Below are 21,017 nucleotides of genomic sequence, written 5' to 3'. Positions count from 1 at the left end.
AAGTCCACTTTTCTTGGCAGTATTGGGGCTTGAACTTAGAACCTCAACCTTGCTGGGCAAGCACTCTATCACTTGAGCCATGCTCCCAGGTGCTTTAGTTTATTTTTCAAATAGGGCCTGGCACTTTTGCCTGGGGCTGGCCTCTGACTATGATCCTTCCATCAAGATCCTCCCATTAACACTTCCCTGTATCTGGGATTACAGGATGGGTACCACCCAGCTCAGCCTCACTTCCATTTTCCTTTTCAGTTTTTAAAAACATTTTTATAAGCATATATGAATTGTCCAGGGGGGTTGATTGTGATTTCTATATATGTTTGCAATATACCTTGGTTGGGTTCACCCCCACCATCATTCTTCTTCATCCTTCTCCCCCGTACTTAAAACACTATCAACAGATTTCATTGTTCTATTTTCGTACATGTAATAAACTCCATCGACCATACTCACCCTCCTTTGTCCTGTCCATTCACCATCCCCCACTTTACCCACCCTGTAACAGGTCTTGTTTTACATTCCTGTCTTTCATTTTTTGAGTATTCATTGTTCAAAGGGGTTTTGCCATGGTATTTCTTCCACGAATATATTGTACTTTAATCAGATGAACCCCCTCTATTACTCTCCCTCCTTCCCCTAGTCCCTTCAAACAATCCTATTACAAATTTGATATATATGTGTATGTATATATATATGAGTGTGTGTGTGTATGTGCATACCCAGATACATATATATAATCATATTTGCATCTATTTATTTTTGGGATCTATCTTCCACATATGAGAGGAAATTTGAGACCTCTGTCTTTCCGAACTGGGCTTATCTCAACATGATGATGTCCAGTTTCCATCCATTGACCTGCAAATGACATACTTTCATTCTTCTTTATGGCTGAATAATACTCCATTTTGTGTGTGTGTGTGTGTGTGTGTATATATATATATATATCACAATTTCTTAATCTGTTCATCAGTTGTAGGATATCTGGGTTGTTTGCATAGCTTGGCTATTGTGGACAGTACTACAATAAACATGGGTGTGCAAGTGTCTCTATTGTATACTGACTTACATTCCTTTGGGTATATGCCCAGAAGTAGAATCACTGTATCATATTGTAGGTCTACTTTTTAATTTTTTGTAGAAACTTCCATACTGTTTTCCACAGTGATTATATTAATTTACATTCCCACCAACAGTATAAAAGGGTTCTTTCCCCTCCCCAGTATCCTCACCAATACTTGTTGTTTGTGTTCTTGATGATAGCCATTCTGACTGGACCATTTTTCTATCCATGCTATCAGATACCATTGTTCTCAGAATCTGCTCTGGTTCTGGGTGCTGCCCAATTGGTAAATCATTTTTGTTTTGTTTTTCTTTCTTTATATAAATTCTACCTGATATAATTGGCTTAAAGAACTTCTCTTTTTAATGCTACCTATTCCTGCTTCCTTCTGCTTGTAATATGGATGTGATAGATGCAGCTACTCTGGATCTGAAGAGACATTGACAATGGAAACCACTCACAGTTAGAAGCCTGTTGACTCAGTGAATCTACCTTTTTAGCACTGAACTGTTTTGTTAAATGTCATTAGAAGAGAAATCGGCTAGTATAGGGATTGGGAGAAGAGAGGTGAGAGATTTGAAGAGGAGACAGGGTTAATGGGGAGACACCTCTCTTCTGAATCAGGGAATGCAAAAATGTTTTTGTAGGTGCAAGAAGGGAAGCTGGTGATTGATCTGTGTTTTCTTCATGGTGTGTGTGACAAGTTCAATTGAGAATGAGGAAGGGAAGTAGTAGGGAGAATAAGAAAAGTTACTGTAGGAACTTGAAGATTGGAAAAAGGATCAGAACAACCACAATGAAGAATGCAAATAGAATTTGACTAGAGCTAAAGAAGTGAAAAGCTGGTTCTTTTATATATGATAATTCAGAACATCCCTCCTTCCTCCAAAAAATCTTTGTATTATGTCATTACAGGTAATGTTTTTTAAAAGCCCTACTCTGTCTTTTGGGAAAATTTTAATTGTACAGTAACATAATTCAGGATAATACAATATGGTAATTTGGCAATTTACAAGTCATTTGATCCATGATTCAAATTGTTTGGTACCAAAGGGATTGTTTTGTAGTAAAAGATATAGCTGCATAATCATTAAGCCTTCTATTCACAAAGAGATGTAGAAAGGGCCTTATGTAACTATTGTTAGTACAATTTAAACTACATTTTGATCACATGGAATCCAAAACCAGGATAAATTTTAATTGCCTGTGATTATAAACACATTACTATTGTGTTTTCCATTGCATGGTCATAAATCCAAAGCCTGCCATTGGTGTGCACTTGCAGACTGGCAGCTTCATAAGCAGCCGGAGTTAATTGTGACCTTTGTGTTTATTTGAAGATATTCAGAAATTTTATTCTGATTAGTAGAGGATAAGATGTGCTTGGTTTTCTTCATATTGAATAAGAATATTTATTCTTAAATGATACCTATCCTTAGAGACTTTAGAGCAAAACCTTTCATAATATTTAGCTATTTTTAAATGTCAGGTGCAGTTGAGTTTATTGCATTGCCTGCTCGTGCCATCACCAAAAGTCTCCTATTTTTAGTGCTTCTTAACAGATTGTCAGTAAATTGATAGCATTTCCACATTTGGAAAATTTCCAATCTTCTCTTGGGAAAGGAGGGCAGGTGTTTTCCTCAGACTTGGTGAAGGCTTCTTTTTTGGCATTTGGTTGATTGAAAGGGGACTTGTGAACTAAGAAGAGGTTTTAGGGGGAAAAAAATCTTTCTCATCAATCGTGATCCTGTGAAAAGATCACCTCACCCATAAAATTTTGCTGAGGGCAAATTTTTGCAGCTGGAGTATTTTAAATACTGAAGGGAAATTACAGAATGATTTCTTAGAAGGCTCCACTTAGCACACTGGGCACATTACTTAACACTACCTGCAGGACTGGGTAGAGAGGGTGTGTATGCTGCCTAGAGTTGGCATGAGTTGCATTTGTGGGCCTGCTCTTTATGGCTTCATGACCTTAAGCAAATTACTTACACACCCATACTTGATTTTCTTGCACATAAAATACAGATGACCTGCTGCACATCTTCCCCACTGTCCTCAGCATGAATTGTCTTGAAGATTGATCTCTGTGATAATGCCTTTGAATGTGCCTTGGGCTTTGGAAAGCCTGATGCAAAGATGAGGCAGTTTTGCTCTTAAAAGAAATCCTGTAGCATTTTCTCCTGGGTGATACTTGGTATCCTGATCCGAATAATTGTGTATGTCTGAAAGTAATAAAGCTAATGTTAATCGATGGGATTTAGATGATCTACTGATCCCTCTCAACTGTTTAAGGTCTACAGACAGTGCAGTCAGCCCTCCCCGTTCTTGGGTTCTGCATCCACACATTCAACCAACCCTGGTCAGAAAATACTTAGGAAGAAAAATTTCAACTACACCAAACTATACAGATTTTTTCCCTCGTCTTTATTCCTTAAACAATACGATATAAAACTACTTACACAATGTTTACATTGTACTAATTATTATAAGTGATCTAGAGATAATTTAAGTACACAGGAGGGTGTGTATAGGTTATATGCAAATATTACAACATTTTATATAAGGGATTTGAGTAGCTGCTAGGGAATCCTGGAACCGGTCCTCCTCAATTTCCAGGGGATCTCTGTATAGGCAAAGATTAGGTGAGAGGATATTAGAGCCAGGTAGTAGCCTTGGATGGCCTTCGCAAGTCATTGTGCCTCAGTTTCATCTAATAAAATAGGGATGACAACATTACCAACCTCATCATACTGCTAAGAGGACTAATAAAGGAAATAATACCTGCACAGTGCATGACTATAAGCACCCAGTAGGGTTGAGCTGTGGTGGTTGTGTTTCCAAACAGTTTCTTATAATCAAGTCTGTCAGACTTGATTAATTTATACAAAATTGACCTCCCTACTCTCAATTTGAAGGTTATATTTTGTTTTACTTTGAGAAGCAATTTTTTTTTTAAATTAATCAGTGGCTGACATTACACTGTATGTAACTTTTTGGGATTTTCTACAATTAGAAGCTCCATCACTTCCTTTTTTTCACTTAAATGATTCTATTTGAAAATTTGTGTAAACAAAGTTGCTACATTTGGGAAAAAAAATTCAACAGTTGGATGATACACAAAATAAAGTTAAATTAAATTATAGTCAAATTTCATTGAGTGCTTAACCTCTTTATGTTGTTGTTGTTTTTGTTTTTTTAATTTCCCCTCAGCTCTCATCTGAAGTTTAATAATCTCACACTGATTTCAACTCATGGACTCCCAGGGAAAAAACTTCTGGACCATGAAAAAAGAAAGTTTTTAGCAAGCGAGTATGAATTCTATTTGCTTTTTCATTCTGAAACCTAAATGTCCTAAGTTGTAGGCAGCCTTTTTGTGCTAAATAATAAATTTCAGACTGGCAGGGTGGGTAAGAAGAGGAAGTCTTTTCTCCTAGAGTTCAGGCATTGCTTAGGAAATAAAAATTCAAATCTGTTAGCAAGTGAATGGCCTAGATGGCAGAGTTGGGCCACCATTTTGACAGCTACCCTGTTCCAACAATTGGGATGGAGCCTATGAACTCAGCCATCCCTGCTTTGGGTTCTGAGTGATGCTACAGGGCAGTGGAGCTTGGTGATCATGTTTGCATCCCACAGGACACCTCACTGGGGTATGGAAATAGACACACACACACACACACACACACACACACACACACACACACATTTGTAATGAGGAGTTGGGCATGCAGAGACTATCCATGTCAGACCAGGAAAGCTTTATTGTTCTCATCCCAGCAGAATCACTATTTGACAACATCTGTTCTTAAAAATACAATTTCATTATTGCACAGCTTCCATTAATTTTAATTTCCAGTAGCAATATGTGGGTACAGAACTATTAGGCTCCTTGTCTCTAGAAATAATCTCCCAATGTTTCAAATGAAGAGAAAGGAAATTGTTCCCTGTTCAGATGGGAGTTTGTGTCATATCAGAATCCTTGATAAAGGGACCATCTTTCCTCTGGGAAAGACTTGCTTTGCCTTTAGTGAGAAAAAACACAGGTTCCTTGCCAACAGAACCAGACACATTTTTGAACAAATACATTTTTTCAGACTATAGAGTTGTTTGTTGTTGTGTTGTTGGTGGTGGTGCTAGGGACCAAACCCAGGGCCTTTCTTGCATGATAACTGTTCTGTCATTGGGCTGCATCCTCACTGCCCAGTTTTATCAGACAATCAATGTGGATTTTTTTTTGTGGGCTTGGAGGGGTTGCCGGGGGAGAATGTCACACTACTGCAGTGGAAAGCACACTGTGATTTGAACCAGAAAGGTAATGTAGCTCCTGCCCCTACCACTAAGGGTTTGAGCAGTGGATTTCATTCTCTGAGCATTGGTTTTCTTGATTGCGAAAATGTACGCTAAAGCCAAGCTTGCAGAACTTCTTGTTTAAATCAATATAACACAAAGTTCTAGCCAGAAGAGCAGGGAACTGACACATGAACACTGCCTTCCCTCATTTTCCCTCTTTCTAACTTACATGATTTCCAGGAAATGCTGGTTTTGTTGATGTCTTAAGAAGAATTTAATTCAAAGTTTCTATCTGTCCTATGTTGGACAGACAATATGAAGGACTTTCTGTGCCTATGATATGGCATAGGCATACTGTGTGGCTGGAAAGCATCACCTGCTATCCTTACATCTGTTTTTGCCTCTCAACATGGTTACCAGAGCAACACTGCAAAACTGTGACTCAGATCACGTCAACTCCTTAAGGCCCAGAACTGCACTGTCTAATACAGTAGCTACTAGCCACACAAGTCTTTTTTAAATTTAAATTAATTACATTAAACAAGATGAAAAAGTCAGCTTCTCAACCACATTAGCCACATTTAGAGTGGTCAAATAGCCACAAGTTGTCAGTGGCTACCATACTAGCACAGCTCCAAAGCATTTTTATCACCACAGAAAGTTCTGGAATGCTCTGAGTTAAAATCTGTTCCTGTCTATTTATTTTTCTGACCTCATTTTTTAATATGTTCACTCTTTTGTCTCCTCTGGCCATACCAACAACTCTAATAGCCTTCAGGCACACCAAGGACCTTGGGGTCCTTGCCTTTTTTTTCTCTTAAATGTCATCTTTTCTGTGAGGCCTTCTCTGACTACCCCATTTGTTTGCAACACTCTAATATGCTTCAGTTCCCCTTACTCTGCTCTGTTTTTTTCTTGCCTCTGAAATCATTCTAAACATTAAATAATTTTCCTTTTCAAACTAAGTTTACTCTTTACATTCAGAATCCTTTAATTATAATATAAACTCCACAAGGCAGGAATTTTTTTTTATTGATATGTCCCCCATATTGCGCACAAAGCAGGTGCTCAATAACTAATGTGGGACAGGTGAAAGTCACCCCAAGAATCTGCAGAAATCCCCTCCATCAAGTATGAAACAGGCACCGAATACAGCCAGATCCCTTTGCTCAGGCAACATCATATCTTAAATCTTAGAAAGTACAGATTGAACCATAAGCAGGATGTTGCCTTTCAGTTGGTCCTCATACACAAATAAAGGAAATTGTCTCTGGTCCTGGAGTTTAAAAATAATGAGTAAAAATAACATCCAAAAATTTAATAATTAAAATTCCTGTTCTGAATACTAATTTTGAACTTGTTCTTAACCAGCATTTTGCTTCATTATTATTTTTTTTTTTGAGTGGCCATTTGTGTCTTCTTTCTCCCATCCTGTCCACCCTCTGACGGAGGTGCTAACGATGTGCCTGGGATGCAGGTGATAGGAAGGTGCTGGAGGGGAGAGAAACAGGAAGCAGGAGAAAGCCACTAATTGGACAATCAGCCCTGAATAATTAAAAGTTAATTGCAGTGTTCCTTCTAAGAGTGTCAAAATTAATCCTCTATGAAAACCTCTGAGTTTTCTTTCTTGTTCTAAAAGTTCTGATTCCAGGAGGCAGAGGTCTCCTCTGACTTGTATTTGCTCTCCCTCGTTGGCTTCCAGCTGCGTAGCTCATGCTTTGGGCTTAGTCTTCTCCCCCACTAGGTTTAGGGCCACCATAACATTGAGCAAGCAGGCCAAACCTCATATATCCCTCTTCCAGTCTGGATCGTGGTTTTATCTTTTTCTGTCTCCATATTTTTCCATGAAGACAACCTTTAATTTTTAGTTTTTTATTTTTTGTAGTTCTGGAGATCAAACCCAGGGTCTCTTGCATGCTAGGCAAGCTCTTTACTACTGAGGTACATCCCTACCCCCCTTTCATATTATTTCTGAGCCAGTATCAAGCTTGCTTGAGAAACATGAAATTTCAATGATGTCCCTTCTTTGGCTCCTTTTCCAGAGAACTCTGGTGGAGGCATGTGTCTTGTCACCAAGCTGTGAGACAGCCATGTTAAAATCTTAATGCTTATTAACTCTTTTAGGAAATAACTTTGGGACATGTCACTTACAGTCTTCAATAGATAGTTTCACTCACCTGGTGGGGAAATTAAGGAAGGTCTGGAGAGCTATTAATATCCAAAATGGATAGCAGCCACTTACACAATGATATTCTAAGCTGAGAAATATCATTCAACATAGTTACAGACTGGGAGAACTCCAACCCCCACTCTTCAACATTTCCTTTTGTATCTGAGTAAAGGTTCCTAAAAATCAGTACCAAGTGCCAGTTCCCACCGGACAGAGCTTCAACATTTTAACGCTGAAATATGGGTTCTGACATTATCGATACTACTGTCCTACTGTCATTAAAAACAGCATTGTCTTAGCCTTCTACAGATTTCCCCTGAGAGCTTTTATCTTTGGGCAAATCCTCATAAGACTAATCCCTGTGCACTAACTACATTTAATTTTTTCTCATCTTGGACCGCTTACAGTAGGGACTATATAACAAATAAGAGCCATCCTTTGTGTGTCTCTTATGAATGTGTAGAGTCAGTGACGTTTCCTCTATTCCTGTAAAGCTATCAGAATGGTTTTTTAAAAGAGAATTTCATCTCACTATCCATTACTTTCCTGTGACAGACCAACCCCTAATTTTTTTTTATTAAGAAGAAATTTTCTGGTTTTTAAGTGTTGTTTCATGGAGAGATACAAAGCCCAGAGCTCCCATTTCTTTCACAGGCCCTGTAACGGGGTCTAATGTACATCCATTACTAGCATTCTCTTTGTGTGGTGAGACCAGACTCATGTGTGGATCAAAAAGAAAAAATGCCTTCCTATTACCACTTCAGAATTCTGTTTGCCTCCAAAGAGAGTAAACAGGATTATGTATCATTAATACTATTTAGAATAATACCCTTCACATATGCATCCCACTCAACAAAACAGTGGCTCCTACTTCTTATGTTCATTCCTTACGGTGACAGGCATGTAGGATTGGCTTATTATTCCATGTGAGAAGGTGAGGAGCTTGGGATACACAGGGTCCCTAGAGCCCAGGCTCATTGGAAAAAGAATAGGGATTCAGACCCTGGCACAGTTTTTTTTCTGGAAAAGCTCATGTAACCTAAATTTAAATGAAATACTATTTATTGTCCTCTCATCTTACTGTCATTCTTTAGAACAGGATCATTAAAAGATCATTTATATAAGGTCAAATCTTTCAGAAAATTCTGAAAATACCACTCAAAAAGCTCTTTAAATAGACCCAAAATCATAAGAAACTCACTCTTGTCACATTACAAGAGTGCTCAAACTCAACAGAACCCAGAAATGAAAGTCCACACAGCTACCAGTGCCCTCAAGCCTCAGCATTGGCATCTTCTCTGGGCCCGATGTGCCTAAAAGTACCAGCTCTCCCATAAATCACCTCTGCCCCTTGGAATGAATCCCAAAGTCTCCAGAGATTGTACTTGTTGTGAATGTAATTCCCTAAGTGACATCTTCTTTTAAAAATGTGTTTTGTTGTCTTGGCACAAAGCCATATATTAATTCCAAGAATGAGTCATTTATTGAAAAGTATTAGCAAATAGGAAAGGTTCTCAATATTTTAGGACTCTGACCCCTACCTTTGGAAGCACTTCACAATGTCACTTTCTTCTTCATTCCTTTTGAGTCTGTTGTCAGTATGACAGTTTACAGCTCAAGTGGATTTACAATCACCATGAAATGGAAGCAGAAGAAAGCGTCTAAGTGATTTCACACACACACTCACATTCACACACCCTCCTCTTGTGGACTGGCCTAAGCCAGGTGAAACAATTTAGCTTTAATGGGAAATGTCAATTTGTGACTAAGTGTTTCATAATGAAAATCTCCTAGCATTGGTCCTAGTAAACTCACAGTAAGAGCACAGACCCTGCTCACTAGGGGACTTGGACCAACTCACCAGATGTCTAATTAATGCCCACTGTCAGCTGCTTAAATGTCACTGATGGAGCTTCTCTCTTTGCAGCCACTGTTTTAATGATAAAGATTATGCATTGATGTCACTATGCTCCTGGGTTAATGTTGTGGTTGGTAGAATGATTGGCATAGACCGAGCAGCCAAGCATGTCGTGGTTTCCAACAATGAAATTGTGTTCTATGACCACCTCATCCTCTGTACTGGACAGCAGTACCAGGTAGGCCTATACACCCCGGGTGCCAGCAGCACGTTTGGAGTTCTCCACAGTTAGCGTGTTTACTGCCCAGACAGCTGCCACTCTATATTCATAAAAGTGCTCTTCAAGGCCTGCACACATGACCAGAATTGTGTCTGCAAACCCTCCCAGAAATCCTTTCCAAGCAAAACATTCTGCTCAAGAATAAAAATCACAGCAAGTTGGAGAAATGTCATTCTTGAAGCTGTTGTCCCAAAGTCTAACACTTATGGCTCACCATAGCAGAATCCAGACGCAACCAGGCATGCATTTGTGGTAAATTAATTTATGCCTCAAGAGGTTAACATTTGGCTGGGGCAATGTGCTCACGCAAAAGTATTTCAAACATGCGCACCTTCTGTCAACCCTTATTTTATTTTGTCTCTCAGTTATAAAACTAGGAAATTGGGTTGACTGGTTTCCCAATGACCATGCTTTCCATCTGATTAATCTCTCAAGCCACATTTGAATAAAGCATTGCTGGATACAAGTAAAGCTGGTCAATATGTTAGGGTAGCAGGTTTTAGTACTCCCACTTTATAGTACACAATATTAGCCTTAAATCTAGTCCACTAAAATAAGATGTCTCTCCAATGAAAAGAGATACAGCTTTTTATCTCTTTATAGCTAAATCTCTTTTAGCTATAAAGAGATTTACTTTATAGCTAAAAGAAGGGGCCTTCCTAAGGCCATCTCAGGTGTGGCTGTGGATTCAGCACTGAGATGTGTGATTCTTTTATATTTCCACACCAGGAGGAGGCAGCACACGGAGGAGACAGACAGGTTCTCAGTCTAGGCTGTGTCACAGCAAGTGCAGAGCAGCTCTGAGCATCACTTAGCCAGTGCTTTCTGTTTTGTCTGTGCATTGAGATCAGCTGGGTGCTTTGAAAACAAACCTATGCCCAGAACAGCCTACGTTCCCAGAAATTGGTTTAATTATTCTAGGTGGAGTCTGATCATCAGTATATTTTATTTGTTTGTTTTTTGTTTTTGTTTTATTTTATTGTTGTGCTAGGCAGGGGTACATTGTGACATTTACAGAGGTTCTTACAATATAGCAAATATATCATGCTTGAATTCACCTCCTCCACCATTCTCTTTTACCCCTCCCTCCCCCCATTCCTGGAATAGTTTCAACAGGTATCTTTTTTCTGTTTACACAGAAAATACTGTGTACACAGTATTTGCACCATATTCATCCTTTCCCCACCACCTCCCCCTCCCATTGGTATCAAACCTCATCAGTATTTTTATTAGACTTCCCAGATGATTCTAAGCTAAGACAGACACCAGCTTGAACTTTCTTGGCATTGAATCTCTCCTCTATACCTTAGAGCAGCACTTCTCAAACTGCACAGTACTCCTATGCTCCCTCAGCATCCTGTTGAGATGCAGAGTCTGAGCAGGGAGACTGGTGGGGAGAGCTTGAGATACCTGCAAGCTCCCTGGAGAGACTGATGCTGATCAGGAATGGATTGCACTTTGAGTATGACTATCTAAACAGTTTATCTTCTTTTTTATAAAGAAGTTTCATTCTCAAAGAGTAGGAAAGGATTTTTTTTTTTTTGGCTACAGGATAAAAATTAACTGAAGGGGCACCTCATTTCACTATTTAAGTATTCTTCTCTTAAAAATCATTAAACAGAAGGCAACACCATGTACCCTTTTAGCTTGTCTCCCCTCACCTGCTCCCTGGGTTCCAGCTGCTGCTGCTGCCCAAAACCGCGTACTTTGGAAACTGAGCAGAAGACCTGGCCAGCTGTCCAGAGACTAGGGCATCTGCCCATGTGTGTCCAGCTGCCCCTGCAGCTTTAGTTTGTGGAACATTAAGCTCTTGCCCTTTTTATGATGGGAAAAATGAAATGAAGAAGTGATAAAGGGAGTTCCAATTTAATTTTTTCAGAAGGACATAAAAAATCAAAGGTACATAGAGTGATACAGAAAGGGCAACTGAATTCACTGGGGACCTTGTAGTTCTTATTTCTTTTCCTATTTCTTGCACTCCAACTCTCTCATGGATTTGTTCCAATTTTGTAAAAACAAACTACAATGATGAAAATAAAGCTTAAATCCAAAGCAAGAGGAAAATCTGTTATAAAATATAATTAACAATCCTTAACCTCTAATCAGATCTTTTAAATGACATGCCTCTCTAAAATATTCTGCAATATTTTTGATGTCCACATATATATCACTTAATTTTTTATCAGAAAATCTGTGCACAAGATAAAAACCTTGAACTATATTGTAGAGCTGAGTGAGGAGGGTTGGTCTCTCTCCCAACCCTCTCTTATGTCCAAACCCTCTTTTCTTTTTTTTTTTTTTTTTTTACAATCACCACTTTTATTTTTTTTTTTCATTTTTCTTTTATTATTCATATGTGCATACAAGGCTTGGTTTATTTCTCCCCCCTGCCCCCACCCCCTCCCTTACCACCCACTCCACCCCCTCCCGCTCCCCCCCTCAATACCCAGCAGAAACTATTTTGCCCTTATCTCTAATTTTGTTGTAGAGAGAGTATAAGCAATAATAGGAAGGAACAAGGGGTTTTGCTGGTTGAGATAAGGATAGCTATACAGGGCATTGACTCACATTGATTTCCTGTGCGTGGGTGTTACCTTCTAGGTTAATTCTTTTTAATCTAACCTTTTCTCTAGTTCCTGGTCTCCTTTTCCTATTGGCCTCAGTTGCTTTAAGGTATCTGCTTTAGTTTCTCTGCATTAAGGGCAACAAATGCTAGCTAGTTTTTTAGGTGTCTTACCTATCTTCACCCCTCCCTTGCGTGCTCTCGCTTTTATCATATGCTCATAGTCCAATCCCCTTGTTGTGTTTGCCCTTGATCTAATGTCCACATATGAGGGAGAACATACGATTTTTGGTCTTTTGAGCCAGGCTAACCTCACTCAGAATGATGTTCTCCAATTCCACCCATTTGCCAGCGAATGATAACATTTCGTTCTTCTTCATGGCTGCATAAAATTCCATTGTGTATAGATACCACATTTTCTTAATCCATTCGTCAGTGCTGGGGCATCTTGGCTGTTTCCATAACTTGGCTATTGTGAATAGTGCCGCAATAAACATGGATGTGCAGGTGCCTCTGGAGTAACAGTCTTTTGGGTATATCCCCAAGAGTGGTATTGCTGGATCAAATGGTAGATTGATGTCCAGCTTTTTAAGTAGCCTCCAAATTTTTTTCCAGAGTGGTTGTAGTAGTCTACATTCCCACCAACAGTGTAAGAGGGTTCCTTTTTCCCCGCATCCTCGCCAACACCTGTTGTTGGTGGTCAAACCCTCTTTTCTGAGACATTCAGCTTGAAGCTTTTCTACTATTCTTCAGCGGTGAACCCCATAACTCCAAATAATATGTTTATGGAAGTTTTGTTTTGATTTAACTTCAGATATTCTATGACCTCTCCATTTTGGAAGATGAATTACCTAGTTCAGCACCCTCTAACTCCTTCACCCACTCTTTCTATCAACTTTCATTACTTTTATTGATAAGCAAGCACATGCCAACTTTGAAAAGACACTCTTACATAGCTTCCAAGTGAGATCACAGAGCCATATGACTCATGGACAGTTATAGAGAGCTGCTTGCCCTATGCTTGGATTTGGGAAACCTTGTAAAGAGGAAGAAGAAAAATCTTGCAGTCAAATGAGTTTGACATACACAGGAGAAAACTGGCATGGATATCCAAAAAGGTGGGAACCAGTGGAGGCCAGCAGATGGGGCAACTACCCATAATCAAGAGACGAAGCTGGGACTTTAATTTCCAGTAAGCTTGATATGAGTCAGCAAAATGATATGGTGTCTGAAAGGTTCATAATATCTAGACTGAGTAAATGGAAGTGTGGTAACCAGAAGAGTGCAGCCCCAGGCAAGAGCTTACTATAAGCCAGCTAGAAAAGAGAATTGTCTATACCAATGTGCCCCCCAAGAAAGAGTTGAGACAGACACTCACCATGTCATTTAACAGCACTTGGTAGGAAGAATCCTCACAGTGAGGATGACTAAAGGGAAAAATAATAGCATAAGGTCAAAGAAAAGTGGCTCTTTTGAAACATGGCTATAAATTCTGATACTTCTTTTACCTGAGAGCTGGAGTCTGTGTCTCTTCTCCTTGAATCTGGGCAGATTATGATAGTAATTTAAGACATACTAGAAGAAAACTTTCCTTATCCAAGAAAAACATTTTCAATTAATTGATTCCAAGCAAAATCAAAGAAAAATTTTTCTCAGTTATAGTCTAGCAAATATCAGAAAATGAGACATTTATCATTGTTTCATGAGAATGATGGGGTAGAATGAACAAATTTCAAAAGAAAAATAAAGATTACAAAATGCCCACTTTTAAAAAAGTAAAAATAAGGCAGGCATAAAATGTTTTCTCTCTGGTGATAAATTACAAAAGAAAATGAGACTAACTATACAGAATTTTGGAGAAAATGTGATGATTCAGTAGTCATATGCCCATGTAAGTCTCTCCTACTTGAGGAAAGCAGAAAGCCATTCTTTTATGTGCAAGGCCTCATAAAAATTATCTTCCCATGTGTAATCCAAATAACTGTGACAAAAATTAAGGTTACAGCTTCACAATAGTATAAGAGGACAGGTGGAAAGTACCACAAATGATCTTCAAAAGTTATCTAAATGATTTTTCTAACTAAATCTGAAAATAACTGAAAAGTAGAAAACAATGACTCAATTTAATAAAGACCAAGAAATCACCGAAAATGGGGAGAGAGGTAGTAAAGGAGGAATATGCATTGCCTATAAGTGGGGAAACTTAAATTATATGTAAATGTTGACTCATTTATATTTAAGATGAAATAAAGCTAAAGAATACTTTTGGGCAATGTAAAGAAATTCACCTTCCAAACATAGAGAAGATAAAAGGGGAGAAAACAAAGAAAAAAGCTGCATTGGTTAGAAGTGAAAGTACAATCAGAATGACATAGGAGAAAAATACAAGTTATAACAGTGAATGTCATGGTTTCAGATCAAGACTACCTTTATACTAACCTCAAAATGCAAGAGAACTACCTAATCAAAATGACACCAAAAATTTAAAAACACATAGTTATAAATGCACAGTAAGAGACTCTGTGGAACAAATTCAGAAGATCAGCAATATCAATACCAAACAAAGGAAAATCAGAGAAAGAAGAGCATTGACACTGGCAAAGAATAAAACTCATGGTGACAGTGTAGAGGTCGTGAACCCGTTACCTGCAGAACATGATGGTATCATACAGAAACAGAAGAGCTATACACCTAGCTTATTCTATTTGTTTCTTAGAGTTACATTTAAAAAGAGAAATAACAAGTTGAGGCACCTCCAGAGGCTCAAAGTCACTCCAGATATTTAGCCAAAGGCTGAAGATTCAGAGTAGATGGGATGACCAGTCAGTTCTCAAACCCTTGAAGGATTTTCATATAGAAAACAAACTAGATTTATACATCATAGCCCCAGGAAGTAGATTTAGGGAGGCCTCTCAGCAGTGATGGGAATACAGTGATTATTCATCTTGAAAACCAGCTTTCTAATAGTTTGAAAGTCTACTCCAAAAGGGGATGGCGTGCCCCAGGAGGCAGGAGCTTGCTGCCCCCTGAGCCCTCATCAGGACAGACAGAGTTTGTTACACATGCCTTTCATTCTTTCTTCCCACTACTCATTCAAGGAGCCTTGCAGCTTGTTGACATCTCAAAGAGGATGAGGGCCTGAGGCATGTGCGGTAGCTGATGTAACCTCCACAGTGACTCTAGGCTGGAGCCTTCTTCATCCCCATTTTTAAAACGAGGGAACCAAGTAAACCAAGGATGAGGTAATTCATCCAAGGTCTGTCTACTGCAAGTGATGTTTTGCCCATAATAGCTGTAGAACTCTTCCTGCCTCCCAACCCTTAGACCTCACACAGTGAATATGCAAGACAACTTGTGTAGAGCTTCCACCAGAGACCTCAAGTTTCCTTTTTGTCTTGTTCCCTATACCTGCCTCTTTTTGCTTCACAATTTCTACACCTGCCAGCTGAACGGAAAGGCCAAAGTAGTGGCCCACTAGGCAAATTCAGGCTACTGTGCTGAATTTGCATTTGTTTGATTTTAATTTAAACCAAAATAATGAAAAGAAAATAAAAAAGCTCACCAAAACACCCAAGAGTCTGAGAAGAGTCAGATCTAGCTATGTTGGACTTGTGCTTTTCCTTGGCAACAAGCAGATAGAGATAAGTCATGGCTGAACACGTTGACGCAGGCACAGGCCCTCTGGTTTGCTAGGGCATCCTTGACTTGAAGGACAAGTGCCATCATCCTGTATTGTGATTTCACTGTTGAGTTCCCTAAAGTAGAGGAAACTTTCTGTTTCCACTCATTTCTGTGTCAAAAGTGGGACAACAGAAGTTATATTGGGAGGGCTCTGTGTTGAGAAAGAAAAAGGAAGATGGAGGACAGAGAGGGAAGAGAGAGACTTTCACTGACAAAGTGAATAATTGTCCTATAATTTTCATAAGTAAATAATAATCTACTGCTCTTGCTTTAATTTTCTGCCTACCCCTCTGTACACTTGAATTTTGGCTTTAGTGACAGATTTTTTTTTTATTTATATGTGCATACAATGTTTGGGTCATTTCTCCCCACTTCCCCCAACCTCTCCCTCCCTTACCCCCCACCCCCTCTCTCTGCCCCCCCCCCCCCCGCTACCCGGCAGAAACTATTTTGCCCTTATCTCTAATTTTGTTGAAGAGAGAGTATAAGCAATAATAGGAAGGACCGAAGGTTTTTGCTGGTTGAGATAAGGATAGCTATACAGGGAGTTGACTCACATTGATTTCCTGTGCATATGTGTTACCTTCTAGCTTAATTCTTTTTGATCTAACCTTTTCTCTAGTTCCTGGTCTCCTTCTGCTATTGGCCTCAGTTGCTTTTAAGGTATCTGCTTTAGTTTCTCTGCGTTGAGGGCAATAAATGCTATCTAGTTTTTTAGGTGTCTTACCTATCCTCATATCTCCCTTGTGTGCTCTCGCTTTATCATGTGATCAAAGTCCAGTCCCCTTGCTGTGTTTGCCCTTGATCTAATGTCCACATATGAGGGAGAACATAAGATTTTTGGTCTTTTGGGCGAGGCTAACCTCACTCAGAATGATGTTCTCCAATTCCATCCATTTACCTGCGAAAGATAACATTTCATTCTTCTTCATGGCTGCATAAAATTCCATTGTGTATAAATACCACATTTGCTTAATCCATTCGTCAGTAGTGGGGCATCTTGGCTGTTTCCATAACTTGGCTATTGTGAATAGTGCCGCAATAAACATGGGTGTGCAGGTGCCTCTGGAGTAACGTGTGTCACAGTCTTTTGGATATATCCCCAAGAGTGGTATTGCTGGATCATATGGTAGATCAATGTTTAGCTTTTTAAGTAACCTCCAAATTTTTTTCCAGAGTGGTTGTACTAGTTTACATTCCCACCAACAGTGTAAGAGGGTTCCTTTTTCCCCACATCCTCGCCAACACCTGTTGTTGGTGGTGTTGCTGATGATGGCTATTCTAACAGGGGTGAGGTGGAATCTTAGCGTGGTTTTAATTTGCATTTCCTTTATTACTAGAGATGGTGAGCATTTTTTCATGTGTTTTTTGGCCATTTGAATTTCTTCTTTTGAGAAAGTTCTGTTTAGTTCACTTGCCCATTTCTTTATTGGTTCATTAGTTTTGGGAGAATTTAATTTTTTAAGTTCCCTATATATTCTGGTTATCAGTCCTTAGTGACAGATTGTTTTAACCAAACATAGCCGCATCAAATCTAGTTCCATGTCCTCTTCCAGATCCTTGCTGAAAAAGTGGAGTCTAGACTTTATCCCCTTATCCTTTGTAGGCCTCTATGATTACCTCCATGAATGACAGAACATGGTGTGAAGACACTGCTCAACTTCCAAGACAAGCTACAGAATATAGACCTCTCTGTATTGGTCACCCGCCCCCACCCAGGTCACTTGCCCTTGGAACCCAGCCACCATGTTTGTGAAGGAACCCCAAGTCACATAGCACATCCATATGTATGTGTGTTCCAGGCCACAACCAGCATCAGCTGCTAGACAGATAATGACACCTTGTCATTAGTTTTGAATATTCAGCATGCTTTCTGCGTAAGGAAATAGGAGTGAGATATTTTCTCTCCACATGACTCCACCTTCCACCCACCAAATCACCCTGGGCCTTTCACATTTTCCTGGACATTGTGGAACACAGACAAGCTGTCTCCTAACTTTCCCTGTCTGAATTACTGACCTACAGAATCTGTGAGCCTAACAAATGGTTGTTTTCCCCCACTAAGTTTCAGAATAAGTTATTTTCAGCATTAAATAACCAGAGAAATTCCTTCTGAAAATTGTCTCTTAACTGTTTGGGTTTTTTTGTTTGTTTCCTTGGTTCCCTGCCCCCCATTTTAATTAAAACATAATTATATCTGGGAACAGAAAAAGACATACTTGTTTGGACATTGCCATGCATACTTTATTTTCTTTAAACTGTCACGGTGTCACCTATTACCACTGAAATAAACATTTCTCTGTAACATACATACCTCAGGTTCCATGCCCTACGGGGGTGGATATTCGTCAACATCTGACAAACAGAGAGGTTGAAGACAGCAGTAAGCAGAGATACACTGGGAAAGTTCCTTGCAACCTTTTCATAGTCAATGATGAGGAAGATTGCTTTGACACACTGACTTGGATAAGGAACAATTCCATCATCACAGAAGGTAAGGGTATTGGTAACTGCATCTTTTCAGAATAGTGTTTTATTTTTTATAATGAGTCTCATTCTTCATCTAGTTCCAGTATATAATTAGTGCCTAATTAATTCCAACCAAAATCATTCATCTGTCACGCTTTGTTTTCCAGATTAATTTACAACTTGTTGTCATTTTGGGATACCCAACATGTTTGCTGGGGGAAAGAAAAGGCTTGAGATAGTTTAATTATCTATAATTATTTTATTACACAAAATGAATATCCGAAGAGCAAAGCATGGCTAAAATCATTAACTAATTAAAGAATAATTTAATAAGCAAACATGTTTAGCAATTATATGGAAAATATGTGTCCTTTTGTGAAGCTGAAAAGACCATTGAAGAAAAAGAAAGGCCTGCATTGGAAGGGCTCTTTTTCTTCTTTTCACAATCCATTGTTCTCTTTCTTGTTGTTGCCTGTACAGTCCTTCCCACAAATACACATATTCAAGTTGCAGACCACTTTTTGAATCAGAATTGTACCAGTGCCTCTGCCACTCAAAAGCATTTTCTCAAGCATCTTCTCTCCACTGCCTGGATTTCATCGAAATTATTTGATTCATGAAACAACCAAAATAGGGCCTGGCTGCCTATGTGTCTTTAGTTGAAACCTGGAAGTCAAGCATTGGAGGTGACTTAGTGCATGTATCACCTTAATTTTATGTAAGGCCATTTGTTTTTAGAACTGAGATGCCAATCTTGACCTTTAGTTCAGGTCAAGGGTGTAAAGACATTTACATGCCCAGAAAGTGAGCATCACTGTTTAAAATTAAATAGATTTACTTATCCAACTATAATTTAATTACATTCATTAATATAATTAATGCACTAGAATTAAATATACTTTAGGATTGGGGGCATGGATCAAGTGGTAGAATGCCTGCCTAACAAGAGTGAGACTAAGTTCAAACCTCAGAACCACCATAAAAAGAATTAAATCCAGTTTCTTCTAATTTTTCATGAACAATTTAGATCCTCCAAAACTTTTTGTCAAGTTAGTATACTTACTACATTAAAAAGTCACTAAATTTACTACATTAAAACTTAAAAGTGTATTGAGTGTATTCAACCCATGACTAGATTCCATTTGCTAAGACCTTATGGACAAAGATGGGGACTAGAGGGAGGAAACAGAAAGCGTTCTTCCTAAAGTAAAATCTTGGAGAGATGCTAGAGATACACCTTATAGGAAAAACCACTGAGAAGAGGCAAAACTCCGACTCCTCCAACTCCTCCACATCCCCAGCCTACACATAGCATCCCCACTCTATGTTAAATGGAGAAACCAGGAGGGCTCCCATGCCGCCAGATGCCAGCTCCTACCGGCTCGAGAGATGCAGACCACCAGGTGAGCTAAGTGGCACGTAGTAGCCCCCTGGACAGGCTGACCCCCACCCAGGGAAAAAGAAAACAAACTGAATAAACAACAACAACAACAAAAGACATGTAGCAAAGAGGGCGGGGTGCACTGAGCTCCAAAGACTGGGGGAGGGGCAATCCCTCACAGAACTGTAAATAAACAAGCCAGCCGGAGAAAGCAGGAGTGGCTGCCACCGCCCAGCAACCTTGGAGCAGGAAAGCTTGTAAAAGTGGTGGTGTGAGGAAAGCCCCACTGGACCAGGGGGAAGGGACACTTCCCACGTGAATTGTAAATAAACATGCAGGCTGGAGAAGGCAGGTGTAGCGCCACCTTCCCCAGTGTGCTTGAAGAGGGGAAAACATGTAACAGTGGCAGTTGCACCCAGGAGAACTCTAAGTAAACAAAGCCTGCTGGGCTAGGTGAGTGTTAAGCTCACTCCTGAGATCTGCAATCAATAAAGCCTCCAGCAACAGCTGGTTGACAGGAGTGGGCAGGTGAGCCGCAGCCTCAGATGGACATTCACAAAGCTGTCTCCAGACTCTTTTTTTTCTTTTTTCCTTTTCTCTTTGATGAGACAACGACTAAACTACAACCTCATGCTGAAAGACTTACTGAAACTGTACTGCATTTGAACTTGGGATATTTGGTTGTGTTTTGGGGTTTTTTTGTGTTTTTTGGTTTTTTCCCTTTTGATGAGATGACAGAACTACTTGTGAGACACCATCTCCAGGATTGGAGGCTAAGCGACTAACACCAAAATTATTAAGACTGAAACTTTATTGCATTTGAACTTGGGGATTTTTTTTTAATCCTCTCTCTGTCTCTCTAATGCCTGTTTAGCTTCCTGTTGATTAGTACATTATCTTTCCCAGTTTATTTCTTCGACACTGGGGTTTTTGTTGTTGTTTGTTTGTTTTGTTTTTTAACTTGTTTGTTTTTCCCTTTTTCTTTACCTTCTTTGCTTTCCCTCTCCTCCCACCCTTCCATTCTAGATATCATCATTGTTATTATTACAAGCTAGAAAATACTTAATTGCACACAGTACAGGGAAGGTAACAATAGCAAGGGCAATGATGGGAAGACAGAAAAAAGAAGGAAACCAGTTTCCCCCCAGTAATAAATTAGTACAGGAACCAGAGGGAAATGAAAAAAACATACTCAGATCCAGACTCCAACAAAATGAAGATAAACTATGCCAAAGAACCCAGGGAAGCCCACAAGAACAATCTGA

The 21,017-nt window shown here is 39.3% G+C and overlaps 1 protein-coding gene across 4 annotated transcripts in view; it reads left to right on the top strand.

The window, feature by feature from the left end:
* Cfap61 (cilia and flagella associated protein 61) overlaps positions 1 to 21,017 on the top strand; it is a 310,679-nt gene that overhangs the window by 187,764 nt on the left and 101,898 nt on the right. For 2 of the 4 annotated variants that reach the window (XM_074074242.1, XM_074074241.1), the window contains 3 exons: positions 4,274 to 4,372; positions 9,448 to 9,616; positions 18,222 to 18,396. In XM_074074242.1, coding sequence (XP_073930343.1) covers positions 4,274 to 4,372; positions 9,448 to 9,616; positions 18,222 to 18,396 — 443 coding nt within the window. Of the gene's footprint in view, positions 1 to 4,273; positions 4,373 to 9,447; positions 9,617 to 18,221; positions 18,397 to 18,538; positions 19,079 to 21,017 lie in introns of those variants that run through there. The other 2 variants (XM_074074243.1, XM_074074244.1) reach the window with 2 other exon arrangements.

Source organism: Castor canadensis, chromosome 5 (genome assembly GCF_047511655.1).
Source record: "Castor canadensis chromosome 5, mCasCan1.hap1v2, whole genome shotgun sequence".
Lineage (NCBI taxonomy): Eukaryota > Metazoa > Chordata > Mammalia > Rodentia > Castoridae > Castor > Castor canadensis.
Note: the sequence above shows the minus strand (reverse complement) of the source record. Positions and strands in the feature narration are given on the sequence as shown.